General features: G+C 45.9%; 1 protein-coding gene and 1 non-coding gene across 2 annotated transcripts in view; both read left to right on the forward strand.

Moving 5' to 3' along the window:
• The first annotated feature begins 3,967 nt into the window (after positions 1–3,967).
• Positions 3,968–16,263, forward strand: part of TECR (trans-2,3-enoyl-CoA reductase) — a 28,688-nt gene continuing 16,392 nt past the window's right edge. The window contains exon 1 of the mRNA XM_053584755.1: positions 3,968–4,133. Within this exon, the coding sequence (XP_053440730.1) occupies positions 4,119–4,133 (15 nt within the window). The 5' untranslated portion in view covers positions 3,968–4,118. The remainder of the gene's footprint in view (positions 4,134–16,263) is intronic.
• Positions 12,500–12,577, forward strand: LOC128582854 (small nucleolar RNA SNORD74). Its single transcript, XR_008379279.1, has one exon. It is a non-coding gene; the product is annotated as a small nucleolar RNA SNORD74 (small nucleolar RNA).

Consider the following 16,263-nt stretch of genomic DNA (forward strand, 5'->3'; position numbering starts at 1 on the left):
AAGCTTGTTCCAAGCTTGCTGATGAATACTAACTCATACAATAGTTATAACAACCTGTGAGGTTAGACTATCATTACTGCCCCTTTAACAGGTGGGAATTGAAGTTCATGTGACTTTCCTAAGGTCACTCAGTGAATAAAATGGTGAAGTGTTTAGCCCACTGAGTGCTTATGGTAAGCACTCAGCTTGTGTATGATGTGACTCAGATAATCACAAAGGATTAATTTCCAAAAAGTTGCATTACTACTCTCTTCAACTCTTCATCTATTCATCAAAAAGACCTTCAAAATCACAACAGCCATATAAGTCAGCAATCCCATTCCTAGTGGGATACCCAGGTGAAATAAAAACCTATGTTTATATGTAAAAATACACGAGCAATTTTTTTGAGACTTCATTAGTAATTACCAACAGCCAACCTAAATGTCCTTTAATAGATGAATGGATAAACAAATGTGATCCCATTTGGTTCTGAAAGCACACAATGAAATACTATTCAGTCATGAAAAGGAATGAGCTCTGGGTACAGGAAACAATGCAGATGAACCTCAAATGTATTATGTTAGTGAAAGAAGCCAGAGAGGCTGTGTGATTCCATTTTATATGACCTATGGAAAAGGCAAAAGTATCAGGACAAAAAGCAGATCAGTGATTACGAGGGGCTGGGATCTGCTACAAATGGGGTATAGGAGAATTTTGGGGGATGATGGAAATGTTCCATATCTTGATTATGATATATGTGTGTTCCAACTACAAACTAAAATGGGTGACTTTTACTGTATATAAATTTATAGCTCAATTAAGAAAACAAGAAAAGAAAAAACCCCAAACAACCCAGGCATGACAGGATAGAGCTCGGGAAACCTCTCTCCAGGGCTCCTGACATAGAAGGAACTTGCTAACCAGTCCTGGCTTGTATAGTCTCAGATTCACCTCCCCTAACACACCTATGAACCAGCTGAGTCACACACCCCAAAACAAGCCAAACCTGGTTCTAGAAAAACTAAGATCCTACCTTATCTGCACATGGGAAATACAAAAGAAACTTGTGAGAAAAGACACTACCTAACATATCAGATCCTTGCCATCTGAATGTTCTCAGTTTCCTCCAAACCCAAGGTCTTGGGAAGCCTGGATCATGCTTGAAGCCGCCACCGCTCAAGACCTCTCTTGCAGTTTCTTCCTTAGAAACTTATTAGAGCTCGTTACAATTGGCTCAGCAAACAACAAATAGATCTAGCAGTCACCATTATGATTCAGCCACTGTGCTGGGAATATAGGGACAGGAGCAGGATCTAGCTGACCCTACAGACAGGCACCATCAGGAGGCCACCATATAGTATCATCAGTGGTTTATATAAAGTGTTCAGTCTTCATTCGGAGGGTGGATTTGATTTCTGCTTACAGTCTGATTACTGGAAGTCAGATAAGGCAAACAAGGGGGTCCTTGCTCCTGCAACACCTATCAGAAACAAAAAGGAATTCTACACTGGAGGCTGAATCCTTCCTTTGTACAAACTTCTTATGGGTGAGGAAAAGGTAGAAATTATTTGTATGCCTGGGTTGGCACATGGCATAATTGTAGCACAATGTTGATTTGGTGCTTGTTAAGTGAGTGTGGGGCTCACTTAATTAGGAAATTAGGGAATTTCCAGAATGTTCTAAGATTGTGGGAATATATGCGGAATCTCTTCAAAATGACATCTATTTGGATACCATAATGCCCTACCTAGCTGGAATCCAGTGAAACAGAAGACTTGCATATTCAGATCACATCAGAGAAGCTGGAAATCAGCAGAACTGGCAAAGTAGCAAAACATGACTGGGCTTTAGGGGTTCAATCCTGCTCTCTAAGGCTCCTCACAAATTTGGCATCTTAACTAATTCAAGTTGGTAGGATTTTAATTTGTGGCCTCTGAATAAATACTCTCTTCCCAATCCTAAGAAAGGCAGGTCTGACAGAACACAAAGGGCCTCAAAACTGCCAATAGAAAAAGATCTTTGCTAGTGAAAGCAGTTATAAAACACCTTGATGTTTTCACCTGTCTTTCTCAGATAGCCCCAGTGACAAAGATAATGTGTTTTTTTAAGACCGCCGCCTTGGCTTCCTTTACTGAGGGACAGGGATCCCCAAAGGCTACAGCTCCAGAAGTTTCCAGAACTGATGACTCGGATGGCTAAGTTCTGAGCACTGACTCACCCTTGTCTCAACTTGTTACACTGTGAATCAGCGATCTACCTTTAAGGATTCCTTATGGTGTTCCGGATGCCAGACCTCTGAATTCCAGAGGGTTTAAAAGTTAGTTGATGAAGTTTCAGGGGCAGGATCTGGAAAATAGGAGAAAGGAGAGTAGGTGAAGAAGTGTGCCAGGTCCTATCTGAAGTCCTGAGTATATGTGTGCATGTGTCTGTCTGTGTATGTTTGTATGTGTGTGTGTGTGTGTGTGTTGGGACTCAATCTCTTCCATCAGTCCCTAACGGAACAATCAAGGGAATCAAAATCTGCAATGACCCCAGCCCAGCACTGTACAATAGAAATAGTGTGGGAGGGACAATTGCCAGCCACAAATGTCCTTGTCTGTGATATTAAAGGTCTTAGTAACTTGAGTGATAGGGGATACCTATATCCCAGCTACTTGGGAGGCTGAGGCAGGAGGATCACTTGAACCCAAGAATTTGAGGTTGCTGTGAGCTATGATGATGCCCTGGGACTTTACCCAGGGCAACAGAGTGAGACACTGGCTTAAATAAATAAATAAATAAATAAAAAGAGACCTGGTGCTGGGGCTCATGCCTGTAGCTCCAGTACTCTGAGAGGCTGAGGTAGGAGGATCACTTGAGGCCAGGAGTTAGAGACCAGCCTGTCTCTATTAAAAAAAAAAAAAAAGAAAGGAAACAAAGAAAAGAAGTGAAGTGGTGAACCTGTTAGTCCCAGCTACTGGGAGAGAGGAGGAGGACCAAGGCAGAAGAATTGCTTGAGCCCAGGAGTTTGAGGTTGCAGTGAGGTATGAGGCCATAGCACCCTAGCTTGGGCAACAGAGCTAGACCCTGTCTCAAAAAGAAAAAAACAAAAAACCCAACCAAAAAGTAAAAAGAAGCAGGGAACTTAATTTTAATAATGTCTTTAAATCTAATACATGTATCCAAAATATCATTTCAACGTGTAATCAACACACTTAATGACATATTTTTTTACATTTACCTTTTTCCCACTAATTCTTTGAAATCGGTGTAGTTTACATCGGTGCTCGAAACACGCTCGCACATTTCAATTTGCACCAGTCACATTTCAATGGTTCACAAGCCACATGTGACCAGTAGTAACCATACTGGACAACGGCAAGTAGATATAAATGTAGGCCCCCTTGAGCCAAGCAAGGCTGGATGGAAGCTTTCACTGGAAAGACTAGGGAAGACACCCCCAGAATAGGGCTGGGGCTCAGGCTGCAGGTTGGGAAAGTCCCAGGGAGCTTTTTCGCCACCCCATTTCCCCTTTCCTTCCCTCCCAGTCAGGACAATGGAGTTCTCTCGCCGGAACAGCCTCTTCATCCAGGCACCCCAGCCCGTGCTCCTAGGCCCGGGTCCTCTCCTGCTGCTCCCGGGGTATTCCTGGAACTGCCCACCTCATAATTCACCCGTCGCGCCGCCAGCCATGTGGACTCTGCCCTCCCTGTCACTCACTTTCTTGCTCCCGCCCCATGCCCTGCTGTAACTGTCGCTTACCTCGGTTTCCACAGCAACGCCAGCACGGACCCAAGCAAGTGGGCGCGCGGCGCCAAGGTCTCCTTTTGGTTGGTGAATGGCCAAGCCCCTTCCTTTAGCCACGCCCGTCCGCTCTCCGCTCCGCCCCCTCGGTGGGTCCCACAAGCTGATTGGTCATCATCATGGTGAGAACGGCTGGTTTTTTTTGCTCAGACCGGCCTCTCGGGGTGGGGACGAAGGTGGGCGCCTCGCGCGCTGACTGGTCAGCAGGGCGCGCGCAGCAGGGAGGGGCGGGCGGACTCAGAGCCGCGGTTAGTCTGGGGCCGCGGTCGCGAGCGCGGTGGGCTGCTGGTGTGTCGCGCGCAGGTAGGCTGCCGCAGTAGCAGCAGGAACACTAGCTGCCGTCTGAGGGAGCCATGAAGCAATATGAGGTAAGAAAGGAAAAACAGAAATTGGGTGGACGCTGCAGCCTATTCTTTTTACTTCTTCGCGGGACCTAGAGACCCCCTTTTTGGTACTGTACGAGCCGGACGGCGCAGGCGCAATGGGCGCGCGTTGCGCCCCGGGCCACTCGTAAATTCTAGTGCGCATGTGCAGGGGAGGTATTTATTGTGCAATTGAGGCTGTTTTGGGACTGCCTTTTCTTGGGGTCTGTGCAAGGCCTGGGAAGCCTGCAGGTTCCTAGAGCATCCCCCCAGCGGGCTAAGTTGCAGTCTTTGTCATGGAAGCGGCGAGGGTGTGTGACTCTTGCTCCCGATCTGAGGGAGTCTTGTACAAACCTTGCACCATGCCGCCGCCTCTGGCGTAGAAACTGGCTTTGAAATCAGCCTTCTTTTAGATTCAGCCTTTGGACCCCTTTCCTCACCCGGGACGTCCTGGAGAAACTTAGGCGGTAAGGCAGATGCAACGCCAAGGCTGACTTCCATCTAGCAGCAAAGCTGCTCTTGCTTTCTGCTTATCTAAGAGGTCATCTCTGTCGACCTCCGTGTACCACCAAGGAGAAATCGGATGTCGCCTACTCTTCAAGACTTGATGTCAAGCTTTCTGACTCCTAACTTGCTGTCTCTTTTTCCCTGTAGACAAACTCTTAATGGCGCTTATTGCCCTAGCCCCTAGGTGGTAATACAAAATTAATATTTATCACTTTTATCATTTAATTATTGCTGACTTTTAAGTAACTGTTTTTTTTTTTTTTTTCTTTTGAGACAGTCTCCCTCTGTCGCCCTGGCTAGGGTGCAGTTGTGTCATAGCTGGCCACAACCTCAAACTCCTGGGCTCAAGAAATCGTCTTGCCTCAGCCTCCTGAGTAGGTGGGACTATAGGAGGCACACGCCACCACAAATGGCTAATTTAAATTTTTTCTTTTTTGGTAGAGAGGAGGTATGGCTCTTTCTCAGGCTGGTCTCCAACTCCTGAGCTCAAGTGATCCTCTTGCCTCTGCCTTCCAGTGTGCTAGGATTACAGCTGGAGCCACTGCATCTGGCCTTAAGTAATTATTAAATAACAAACTATTACTAAAATTCAAAATAAGAATAATTTAGCAAGTACTTAATCTTGGTGATAGTGATATTATTACCTTAGTCTCTTATCCTCACAGCCCTCTGAAGAGATGTCAAGTGACTTGTTCAAAGGCCCCCAGATAGTAAACACAGAACAGAAGGAGGAAGGAACTCAAGACTCCAGAGACTTACTTCCTAGTCACTATGCCATCCTGGTCTTCAAATGAAAACTAGCAGGTCAAGAGATTTCCCTCCCACTCCCAAATTTTAAAAATTGTGAAAAAAGGCACATAAATTTTGTCATCTGAACCATTTTTAAGTGTCCAGTCCAGTGGCATTAAGTGTGTTCGCATTGTTGTGCAACCACCACCACCATCCATCTCCAGAATATCATCTTCCAGACCGAAACTCCCCAGCCTCTGGCAACAACCATTCTACTTTCTGTCTCTATGAATTTGACTGCTGTAGGTACCTGATATGAGTAGAAGGAAAGATTTTTTAAATTCACATGTTGAATATGTACTACTGCCATTACCTGCCCCCTTTATTATTATTATTTTTGGAAATGTACTCAGAATGTTTTGAAGCCTTTAACCCAGATACTCTGTCATTTTTGACGTGGTACCAAGAATAGGGAGGTAGGAGTCAATAATCTTTAATGCGTCATTCACCTTTATCATTCTAGAATAAAGTTCTAATATGGCATCTCCTTTCAAACTCTCTGTCTAACTCTGGAGAAAAGCCACATTCAATTTGAAAGATGCAGTGTGGATGCGTGCCATTTAGCAAAATGCAGTTAGTTTTGCTGGTTAGCAGTCAGATAAAGTAGGCCCTTGAGGACCTTTGGGATGAGTACTTTTGTCTGGGAAGCTGGTTATGTAGCCTAAGCCCAAGGCTTTCACTAGAGAATGTGTCTTTCTTACTTAAAGCATTTCTTTCCCAGAAAGAAGAGGGAATTTCAAACTGTTCAAAGTGACCTTGGAGGAAAAAAAAAATTGTTATTTTGCTGCCTTCTTTGTTATCATTTGCCAAGTACTCACTGAGGTGATAACTGCGGGTTTTAGATAGGAGGAGCAAGTTGTCTTTGACCCTAGCTGGGATAGCAAGCAGATTAGTTTTACTGCAAGTGTTTGTTGTAAGGCCAATAAAAATAGAAGTGATGCTTTCACTCTTATTTAACAAACAATTTAAGAAAAGGTTTCAATTATCTAGATTCAAGAATTGTTTCCTACCCTGAAGCAACCTTCAGTCCACTTAGAGTAGCCCACAGGAATTGTATTAAAGGGCCGCAGCATTAGGGTTGAGAACCACTGACTTAGAGGTTAGCCCCCTTCAAAAGACATTCTTGGCCCCTGGAGAAACCTTGGAGATTATGAAGTGCAATTTACAAGTAATACAAGTGCAGGATTTGCTCACTGTCACATAGCAAGTTACATCTGGTTGAGGTCTGATACTGTGGCAGTTAAGATTCCAGCTGGAGTGACATTTGTTGCTGTTTCATATCACTGCTAATCTCATCTGAGAGGAAAAATTATCCCATCTGTGGCCTAATTGAGGTGAAGCATCTAGAACAGGTCTCCCCCAGGCCTTGGCTAAAGCTGCTTCCTTGGAATGCCAAAGTAGGCTTTGGGATTGTGTTGGGGTCAGAACTAGGTTGGTAAGAGAATTGTTTATCCTGCTTACTCTGGGCTACAGGAGTTTTTTTTAATTGCTGATTTTGCCATGACAGCTGAGACTGAAAGTACTGAGCCCAGTAGCGGCTAGTAAAACAGCTACTGTTTCTTGTAAATCAGCCTGCTGATTCTTGGGAAAACCAGTCACTCTTTAGCCTCCAGGCGCAAAGACCACAGCCAAGTAGCCAGAGGTTCAGAAGCCTTATCCTCTTTGGGTCCCCACACTCATTTAGGATCTTTTATTTTTTTGAGACAGAGTTTCACTTTGTCACCCTTGATAGAGTTCCATGGCATCACAGCTCACAGCAACCTCAAATTCTTGGGCTCAAGTGATCCTCTTGCCTTGGCTTCCCAAGTAGCTGGGAGTATAGGTACCTGCCACAACGCCCGGCTATTTTTAGAGACAGGGGCCTCACTCTAGCTCAGGCTGGTCTTGAACCAGTGAGCTCAGGCACTCCACCCGCCTCAGCCTCCCAGAAAGCTAGCATTACAGGCATGAGCCTCTGTGCCAGGCCTCATTAAGGATCTTCTGTTTCTCTAAAACAGTAGCTCTTCTGTTGCCCATCTTGCACATAATCCTAGACCAACATGGTACCTTGTCCCAGGAAAGTTCTTTAGTTTCTTTCACAGGAATAAATATGAAAGTTCTGGAAGTAGAGTTCTAGCCAAGAGGCAGTTCAGATACAAAACTGGATAAAGCAGCAAAAATTAAGGAGAATGTTGTTTTTTGTGAAATAGTGTCAGAGGTGTGTGGAAGTTGGATGGGCCTGGGGTTGAGCTATCACACTGCCACTGCCTCAGGGTGGCAGTTCACTTCTCTGAGCCTTTCTGCTGCTGCTCCTTGTGAGCAAAACACATTAGATCATGAAAGCAAGGGCTAGTGATTTTTTTTTTTTTTGAAGACTTTTTTGGAACAACTTCTGGCTAGTTTTTCTAATTTATTTATTTCCTTATTTATTTATTTTTGAGACAGAATCTCACTTCGTTGCCTAGGCTGGAGTGCTATAGCTCACAGTAACCTCACATTGCTGGATTCAAGTGATCCTTCTGTCTCAGGCTTCTGAGTAGCTGGGCCTTCAGGCCCATACCACGATGCCTGGGCTAATTTTTCTATTTTTAGTAGAGTTGGGGTCTCATTCTTGCTCAGGCTGGTCTTGGACTCCTGAGCTCAAGTGATCTTCCAGCCTTGGCCTCCCAGAGGGCTAGGATTGCAGTTGTAAGCCATGACTGCCACCACCCCCCCATGCCTGGCCTACCACTAGTACCCTGTTTCCCCGAAAATAAGACAGTGTCTTATTTTAAGGTGTGCTCCCAAAGATGCGCTAGGTCTTATTTTCAGGGGACGTCTTATCTTTCCTGTAAGTAGGTCTTATTTTTGGAGGATGTCTTATTTTCGGGGAAACAGGGTATTAAAAAACATTACAAAGTTGCTGGAAATCTAACATCTAAGGTTTTGACTAAAAGAGGAGTTGCTGTACATAGTTCTGGTTCATTCATTTTGTTTCTTTCTTTTTTTTTTTTTTGAGACAGAGTCTTACTCTGTTGCCCTGGGTAGAGTGCTGTGGCATCATAGCAATCTCAAATTCTTGGACTCAAGAGATCCTTCTGCTTCAGCCTCCCGAGTGGCTGGGACTACAGGTGCCTGCCATAACTCTTGGCTAGTTTTCTATTTTTATTATTTATGTATTTATGTATGTATGTATTTATTTATTTTTGAGACAGTCTCACTCTGTCATCTTGAGTTGAGTGCTGTGGCATCACATAGCTCACAGCAAGCTCAGTCTCTCAGGCTCAAGTGATCCTTCTGCCTCAGTCTCCCAAGCACCTGTCACAACAGTTGGGTATTTTTTAGAGATGGGTTCTCACTCTTGCTTAGGCTGGTCTTGAACTCGTGAGCTCAAGTGATCCTCTAGCTTTGGCTTCCCAGAGTGCTAGGATTACAGGCATAAGCCACCATGCCTGGCCCTGGTTCATTCATTTTAACTGTTGTGCATAATTCCATGATATTATGGTTTGCTTTACCTGATTCTTTCATAAATCTCCAAATATGTTGAGTGGAAAACAAATTGCAAAAGATTTTATCAATTTAAAAATGGTACCACAGCTGGGTGCAGTAGCTCACACCTGTAATCCTAGCACTCTGGGAGGTCGATGAGGGTGGATTGCTTGAGCTCACAAGTTCGAGACCAGCCTGAGCAAAAGCAAGAGCCCATCTCTACTAAAAATAGAAAAACTGAGGCAAGAGGATTGCTTGAGTCTGAGTTGGAGGTTATTGTGAGCTATGTCGCCATGGCATTCTAATTCTACGCAGGGCAACAGCTTGAGACTCTGTCTCCAAACAAACCTACAAAAAACTAAAAAAGGTACCAAAGGTGACTTCTGTGTGTTGTTTATGGATACAAGAGGATAAATTGTAATAAGAGTTCAGAAACACTGTAGTTAGAGTGCTTGGGGGTGGGGGTGGGGCGGAGAAAGGTGAGGGATGATTTGGTATGTCTTTTTTTGTTTTTTAAGGAATCTGAAGTGTAAAGTAAAATGTGAATTTATGTTAAACCTGGGAGGTGGGGTCCTAGATGTTTACATCTGTTTTCTATTCTCTTTCTTCCTCTGGAATTTTTGTGTCTTTTTGAAATAGAAGTTGAGGGATAACTAGGGTATTTTTTTCTGGCCATTGAACCCCTGTTGTTAGTTCTCTTATTACTTTTGCATCTGGTGCCTGTTTGCAGGTAGGTGTTGTGTTCTGCATTCAGGGACCCCTTGAACTCTTCTCTTTTCCATCTCCTTCTGCACTCTGCATCAAAGAGACCTTCAGAAAATGCTTTGGGCTTGATTTTGCATTTGTGGGCAGGATGGGACCCTGGCTGTGAGTCTCTCTTCCTGTGTTAGCTTTTTGTTGCTGGCTAAGAATGATAGCTAGGACAGTTTATATTTATTGTGTACTTCAAAAAATCCTGAGAGGTAGGTGCTTTTTATACCCCTGTTTTGTGGATAGGGAATCTGTGGATCAGAGAGGTGAGGGAACTTGCTCAAGGTAATGTTGTGGTGGAGACACAGGCGCCTCCCATGGGTTAGGTGGAATTTGGAATTGATACTCTTCCTTGGAACATAGCAAAGCCTGCAGGCTTTGGGTCAGAGCTGGCTGGGATCCTTAACTGCCACTGATAAAGTGTGTGGAGCCCATGGCAAATTCTTTAGTTTCTCAAGCCAGTTTTGTCAACTATAAAATGACACTGGGGGTGTGCCAGAGCTGGCTCACATTAGTTCTAATTGTGTGCATCTTCCCAAGCCTAAGTTCAGGGATATCAGGATTACATCTTAAAATCAGCCACACTAGGATATTTACACCATGGAAAGTGGCAAATGCCCCTTTCTTCAGGCCCCTCCTTCAAAACCATCTTGCACATGGACCAGCACCACTAGGGAACATTGTCACTACCTCACAGGGTTATCATTTCAGGGTTATTGTTCATGGTCTCCTGAGCATCAGATGAGTAGATAGATGCCTAGAAAACATCAGCTTGGTGCCAAGCACTTTCTAGCGGCTAACTAAAATTTAACAAGTGCTGTGATCCTACTCACCCTTGGACACAGTGGGGCACATGTGGTGAAGGTGGTCCTCAGGGGAGGTGGAGCCTGTGGCAGGGGAGGCAGTTCCCCAGGTGGAGGATGCGGTTCAAGGAGGAGGAGGTGGATCCCTAGGCCAAGGAGGTGGGTGGGAGGAGGAGAAAAGAGGGAGATGAGTGTGGTGGGTTTCACTGTGTGGTCGTGGGGCAGCTATTTCAGTCATACAGCATGGGGACACTTAGAGCCCTAAGCCCAGCATAGTGTCTTGACTAACTGGTTCCAAAGGAGGGAGAGAGGACGAGAGTTGACAGACTTGAGTGGGGCCCTTGCTTGAGAAGGGGTGTGTGGTTGGATTTGAGTGGGAATCCTACACTTTCACTGATAGGCTTGGATGGGTGAGAAAGGCTAGAGACCTTGAGCTAGTTGTCAAGTTCAGACTGGGTCTTAACACTCTCCTGCTGATGCTGACAGGAGTGACTGACAGTGTTTTAGTACCTGGAAACACTTCCCCCAGTAGTGAGAGCATAATCATAATAGAGCTATTGTGAACATAGTGCTTATTGTAAGCACTTTTTATCCTTTAAGACTCTTGGGCTTAAGCAATTCTCTTGCATCAGCCTCCCAAGTAGCTGGGACTACAGGCACCCGCCACAACACCCAGCTATTTTTTGTTGCAGTTGTCGTTGTTTAGCTGGCCCTGGGTGGGTTTGAACTCGCCGCCCTCAGTGTATGTGGCTGGCCACATGCACCAGGGCTGGTGGGTTTGAACCCGGCCAGGGCCTGCTAAAACAACAATGATAATGATAACAAAAAACATAGCCAGGTGTTGTGGCAGGCTCCTGTAGTCCCAGCTACTTGGGAGGCTGAGGCAAGAGAATTGCTTAAGCCCAAGAGTTTGAAGTTGCTGTGAGCTGTGATATCACAGCACTCTACTGAGGGTAACATAGAGAGACCCTGTCTCAAAAAAAAAAGACATTTAATCCTCATAATGAACATACAAAGTAATTAGTATTCTTATCCCTGTTTGACTGATGAGAAAACTGAGGCACAGAAAAGTACCTGTAGCTAGTGAGTAGCAGAGCCAGGATAGACCCAGGGTGGGCTTTACTGTGGTTGGGCCTCGGTGGTTGTGCACTGAGGGAGGAATGAAGCATGTGGTGGTGAAGGACATGGCCTTTGGAGACCATCTACTCTGTCCTCAGGACAGTTATCTAACCTGTCTGAGCTTCAGGATAAGGACAGCTATCTTGGAAGGCCACTAGGGAATGTGAAGTACCCAGCACACTTGGCCCACAGTTAAGGTGGACATCATTAGTGGATGAGGACAGGTCTGCGTTTCCAGGGCTGCCTGAAATGTTTTCTGCATGTGGCCTCTTTTGAAGGCTTAAAAACTTATCAATGAACAAGGCCAGTCAACTGCCAAGAGATGGACTCATGCTGTATAATATGCCCAGAAGATGAAGAATCCCAAATGCCAGTTTGTCAGTTTTGATCTAATGCCACTTGTTGCACAGGTCACCTTTTAGGATTATCAACTCTTTCCTTCTTTGTGGGAAGACTGTTGGTGAAGTAAAAGCATTCTCAGAACCCACTTTTTTTTTTTTTTTGTAGAGACAGAGTCTCACTGTACCGCCCTCGGGTAGAGCGCCGTGGCATCACACGGCTCACAGCAACCTCTAACTCTTGGGCTTACGCGATTCTCTTGCCTCAGCCTCCCAAGCAGCTGGGACTACAGGCGCCCGCCACAACGCCCGGCTATTTTTTTATTGCAGTTTGGCCGGGGCTGGGTTTGAACCCGCCACCCTCAGCATATGGGGCCGGCGCCCTACTCACTGAGCCACAGGTGCCGCCCAGAACCCACTTTTTAATCAATTGTGACAAAGAATCATCCCAGGTAGCAGGTGCTGAAAGTCAGCCTGGCTCCAGGTGCCACCTCACTCAGAAGCATGTGTATGTTTTTGCCTCCTCTCTACCCCCCAGCCATAGCCAAGGGTCTTTTGTCTTAGTAAGTGGGAGGATCTTAGTACACCATGGCTCAAGAGCCTTCTCTCAGAAGGCTTCTTGTTACCTCTGATGAAGCCCATGTTGGTAGGGACATCTGAGAGTGTTGATGAATGCCAACTGCTCTGATGGCAAAAAAAAAAGGCTTCTCGTCTTTGTTTGCCCTTTGCTTTCCTGTCTTGTCACTATACTACTGTCTGTTTTTTCCACAAACACCCATGCCCACTTTCCTGCCCCAAGCACACACTGTTCCCTTGGCCTGGGATGCTCTTCCCTCAGTTTTTCTTGTAACCTGCCCCTTGTTGTTTATGAGAGCTTAGCCTCCATGTCACCCAGAGAGGCCTTCCTTGACCATCCTGTCTAGACTCTGACCACTGCCTATTTCCTTATCTTCCCAGCACCCACTTAATCTCCATCATGGCCCATTCCTGGCCAGAGCTGTGTTTTCATGTAGGCTTTCTGGTGGGCTTTCTGCCTCATCAGACTGTGGGCTCTTTAAAGGCAGGGCTCTATGTTCTGTCCTTGTGGCTTCCCCAGAATCTGGCCCAGTGCCTCCTTCTAGAATGAATAATTTCATGAATGAATGGATGCTTCTCTGTGGGTCAGGCTCACATGAAGCAGAAGGGCAGGTATAAGGCCTGGGTGAATCCAGTGTCTCATGTGTGAGCTAAGATGGGCCTTGTGGCCCATCCTTAGTGGTCCTGATAGAGGAGCTGGCTTCTTATGGCCCTTTGACCACTGGCCTGGGCCCTCCCTGCCCATGCTAGCTTATTTCCCTTGTCCCACTCCTCCTCCTTAGCCCAATGTGGCACTTGTTTGCCCCTCACCATTCAGGTTCTCCTATCCTGGGGCTCTGCCTCTCTGTTTTCTAGCTCATTATTTATTCATTAGTTCATTCATCCTAACATGTTTTTTCGTCTCTAAACTTATCATAGGTCAAGAATACTGGGATGAGCAAAACACAGCCTCTGCCCTCAAGATCTTTTCATTTAAGCCAAAGCCTAAAGGATAAGGCTTCGGGGAAGGGGAGGGGAATGCTATTCTAGGCAGAGTTGTGTGGTGTGTGCAGGGGCTGGAGGCCAGTCTCTGTGGGTGTCCCACATCAAGAGATGAGGTCAATGGTGTAGAGCTTTATAGTCACCCAGTGAGGCTGATGAACTTCATCCTCAGGATAATGAAATCCCTTTTCTGTTGATTTTATCTAAAAGTTTAACTATCAGAGGGCAGTTTATTTTTAATGTATTGACTGCCACACTAGAAAAAAAGGTCAGGCACATTAACTGCCATAAAAATTGTATTTAACTTCTGCTAGTTTTGAGTCCAGGGCCCTGTGAAGCATATATAATTCACATGTCTCTTGACTTAATAAGATGTCCTGGCCCCAAGGGGCAAAATTTTTTTCTAGTATGGCAGTCAGTGTTCCAGACGTGTGAGTTATAGATGTTTCCTGAGGCCCCAGGCTCAAAACTAGCATAAGTTGAATACAATTCACGGGGCAGTTAATGTGTTAAGTCCTCAGGGTGCTCTCATGTTGTAGGGTTTGTCATTTAAATGCACAGGGCAGTTGTTCCTTGCTCTGAGAAGTGGGCTATGGATGGTGTTTGGAGATTTGTGGGAAGAGAGGGGCTCACCCGCCCCATCACTTGGTCAGCTGGAGATCTGCCACTAGTGTTTCCCAGACTTGTCAGGGATAAAGGCCTTCTCAGTAGCTCCGTAGCTCCATAGCTGTGCCAGACTGGCAGGCTGGCATGGTCCTATCCCTGTTTGAACCAGGCTCTTATGTAAATAGAGCCCACTGGCCATTCACAGACTGCCTGAGAGACTGCAGGGCTTTTTGCTGTCCCCTGGGTCCTTCTGAATTCTTTTTTTTCTTTTTTAATTGTTGGGGATTCATTGAGGGTACAAGAAACCAGGTTACACTGATTGCATTTGTTAGGTAAAGTCCCTCTTACAATGAAATTCTTTTCTCTATTTGAAATTGAACAGGGAACACTGGCTTGGACTTGGGAACTGTGCCTGTCTTTAGAGTGGGGGGTGTGGGTGGGAAGTTAACATGGCCCTGGGGCTTTAGTAACCACTGGGAAGCAGGCTGAAGCTTGAGGGAGTCGTGGAGCTGGCCCCTAATCTCCCTGTGGGGAGACATTGCAAGAGTCTAACTCAGAAGGAGATAGGAGAGTAGGCAGAGTTGTTGAATCAACATTCTCAGGAGCTGGGTGGAGCTGGGTGGAGTTAGAGCAGTGGTTCTCAACTTTCCTAATGCTGCGGACCTTTAATACAGTTCCTGTGGGTCATGACACAGGTTAAGAACCGCAGAGTTAGAGGAGTGCATGGGTAGGGTATGGGTAACTTCAGAATTCTTAGGGAGTTGTGTACAGTCTTAAACAGCATGTTATTTGACTACTACTCACTCCTGGTTGGGCTTGGAGGGTTCACAGAGGACATGGGTGGTGTTGGGCCAGGTAATCCCTGTGCTTCAATTGGGTGCTAGAATGGTTTTGGGAGACGCTGGCTCTGTGGTCTCATGTTGAATATGACAAAGTGCCTTCAAGAGGCTCCCCACCCCCAGGCCACACTCATTCCCTGTCACCTCTCATGTTTGAGTTCTTCTCTACACAGATCTTGGCACCTTCCTTTTTTTTTTTTTTTTTAAGACAGAGTCTCACTATTTTACCCTCGGTAGTGTGCCATGGCATCATAGCTCATAGCAACCTCAAACTCTTTGGGCTCAAGCAATTCTCTTGCCTTAGCCTCCCCAGTGGCTGGGACTACAGGCATCTGCTACAACGCCCAGCTAATTTTAGAGACAAGGTCTCGCTTTGACTCGGGCTGGTCTTAAATCTGTGAGCTCAGGTGATCCACCTGCCTAGGCCTCCCAGAGTGTTGAGATTACAGGTGTGAGCCACTGCATCCGGCCAGCACTTGGCACCTTCTGATAATGTGTGTTTATGTGAGCCCCTGGAGGGTCTTGGGATGCCTGTGGAATAAATGATTATGTGAGTGTCTGTTAGAGGCCACTGTCCTATGGAGCAAAAGTACAGGGAAGGCTTAAGCATTCAGCCACATAATTGATGTCTCCCCAAAAGGCACTGCAGCCTGATGTGGAGGGGAACCTTGGATGCTCATGTGATGTATGGCCATCCTCCAGGATTGGCAGATCTGACTTTGAGTGTGGTCTTAAGCCTGTAGCATCTTTTGAGTATGTTCGTGTGGGCTCTTGCCCTTTGTGAATCTGGCCTCTGCTCATCTTTTGGTACTTTGGAGATTGGCCATTCTTCTTCTTCTTTTTCTTTTCTTTCCTTCTTTTCAATTCAAAGTTTCCTAACTCTTGAGTTTCCATGTACAGATAAGATTGGATCCCAGTGGATGCTCCAAGCCACAATCTACATAACCAGTAAGAGTTTCTTGCAGGCTCATCTAGGTGCAATCTGAGGAGTAAGCCAGGGAGCCGCATGTCCCAGCTCACCTGGGGCCTCTGTGAGTGGCACACTGTATTGGAGCCATTTCTAGTCTGCTGGCTCAGCACTGTCCAGGGAGAGAGTGTGGGAAGGACATCTGCTCAGGACTCCTGGATTCCTTGCCTCTCACTTAACTGTTTGATAACAGGGTCACAGATGAGGGACTTCTGGGGCTTGCAGGGCCTTGGCCTTCAGAGCTGCTTGCAGATACCAGGTGCCAGTAGGATGACAAACCAGGGCATCTTCCTCAACCCTTCTCAACATCTAGAGCCTGCCATCTTTGCTAGTTTATGTTTCTCTTTATAGACGAGAAGTCTGTTAACACTTTGTGGGAACCCTGCCCACCTCTGCTGAAACCCTTATTTTTTT

The sequence above is a fragment of the Nycticebus coucang genome, chromosome 3 (genome assembly GCF_027406575.1).
Source record: "Nycticebus coucang isolate mNycCou1 chromosome 3, mNycCou1.pri, whole genome shotgun sequence".
Taxonomy (NCBI): domain Eukaryota; kingdom Metazoa; phylum Chordata; class Mammalia; order Primates; family Lorisidae; genus Nycticebus; species Nycticebus coucang.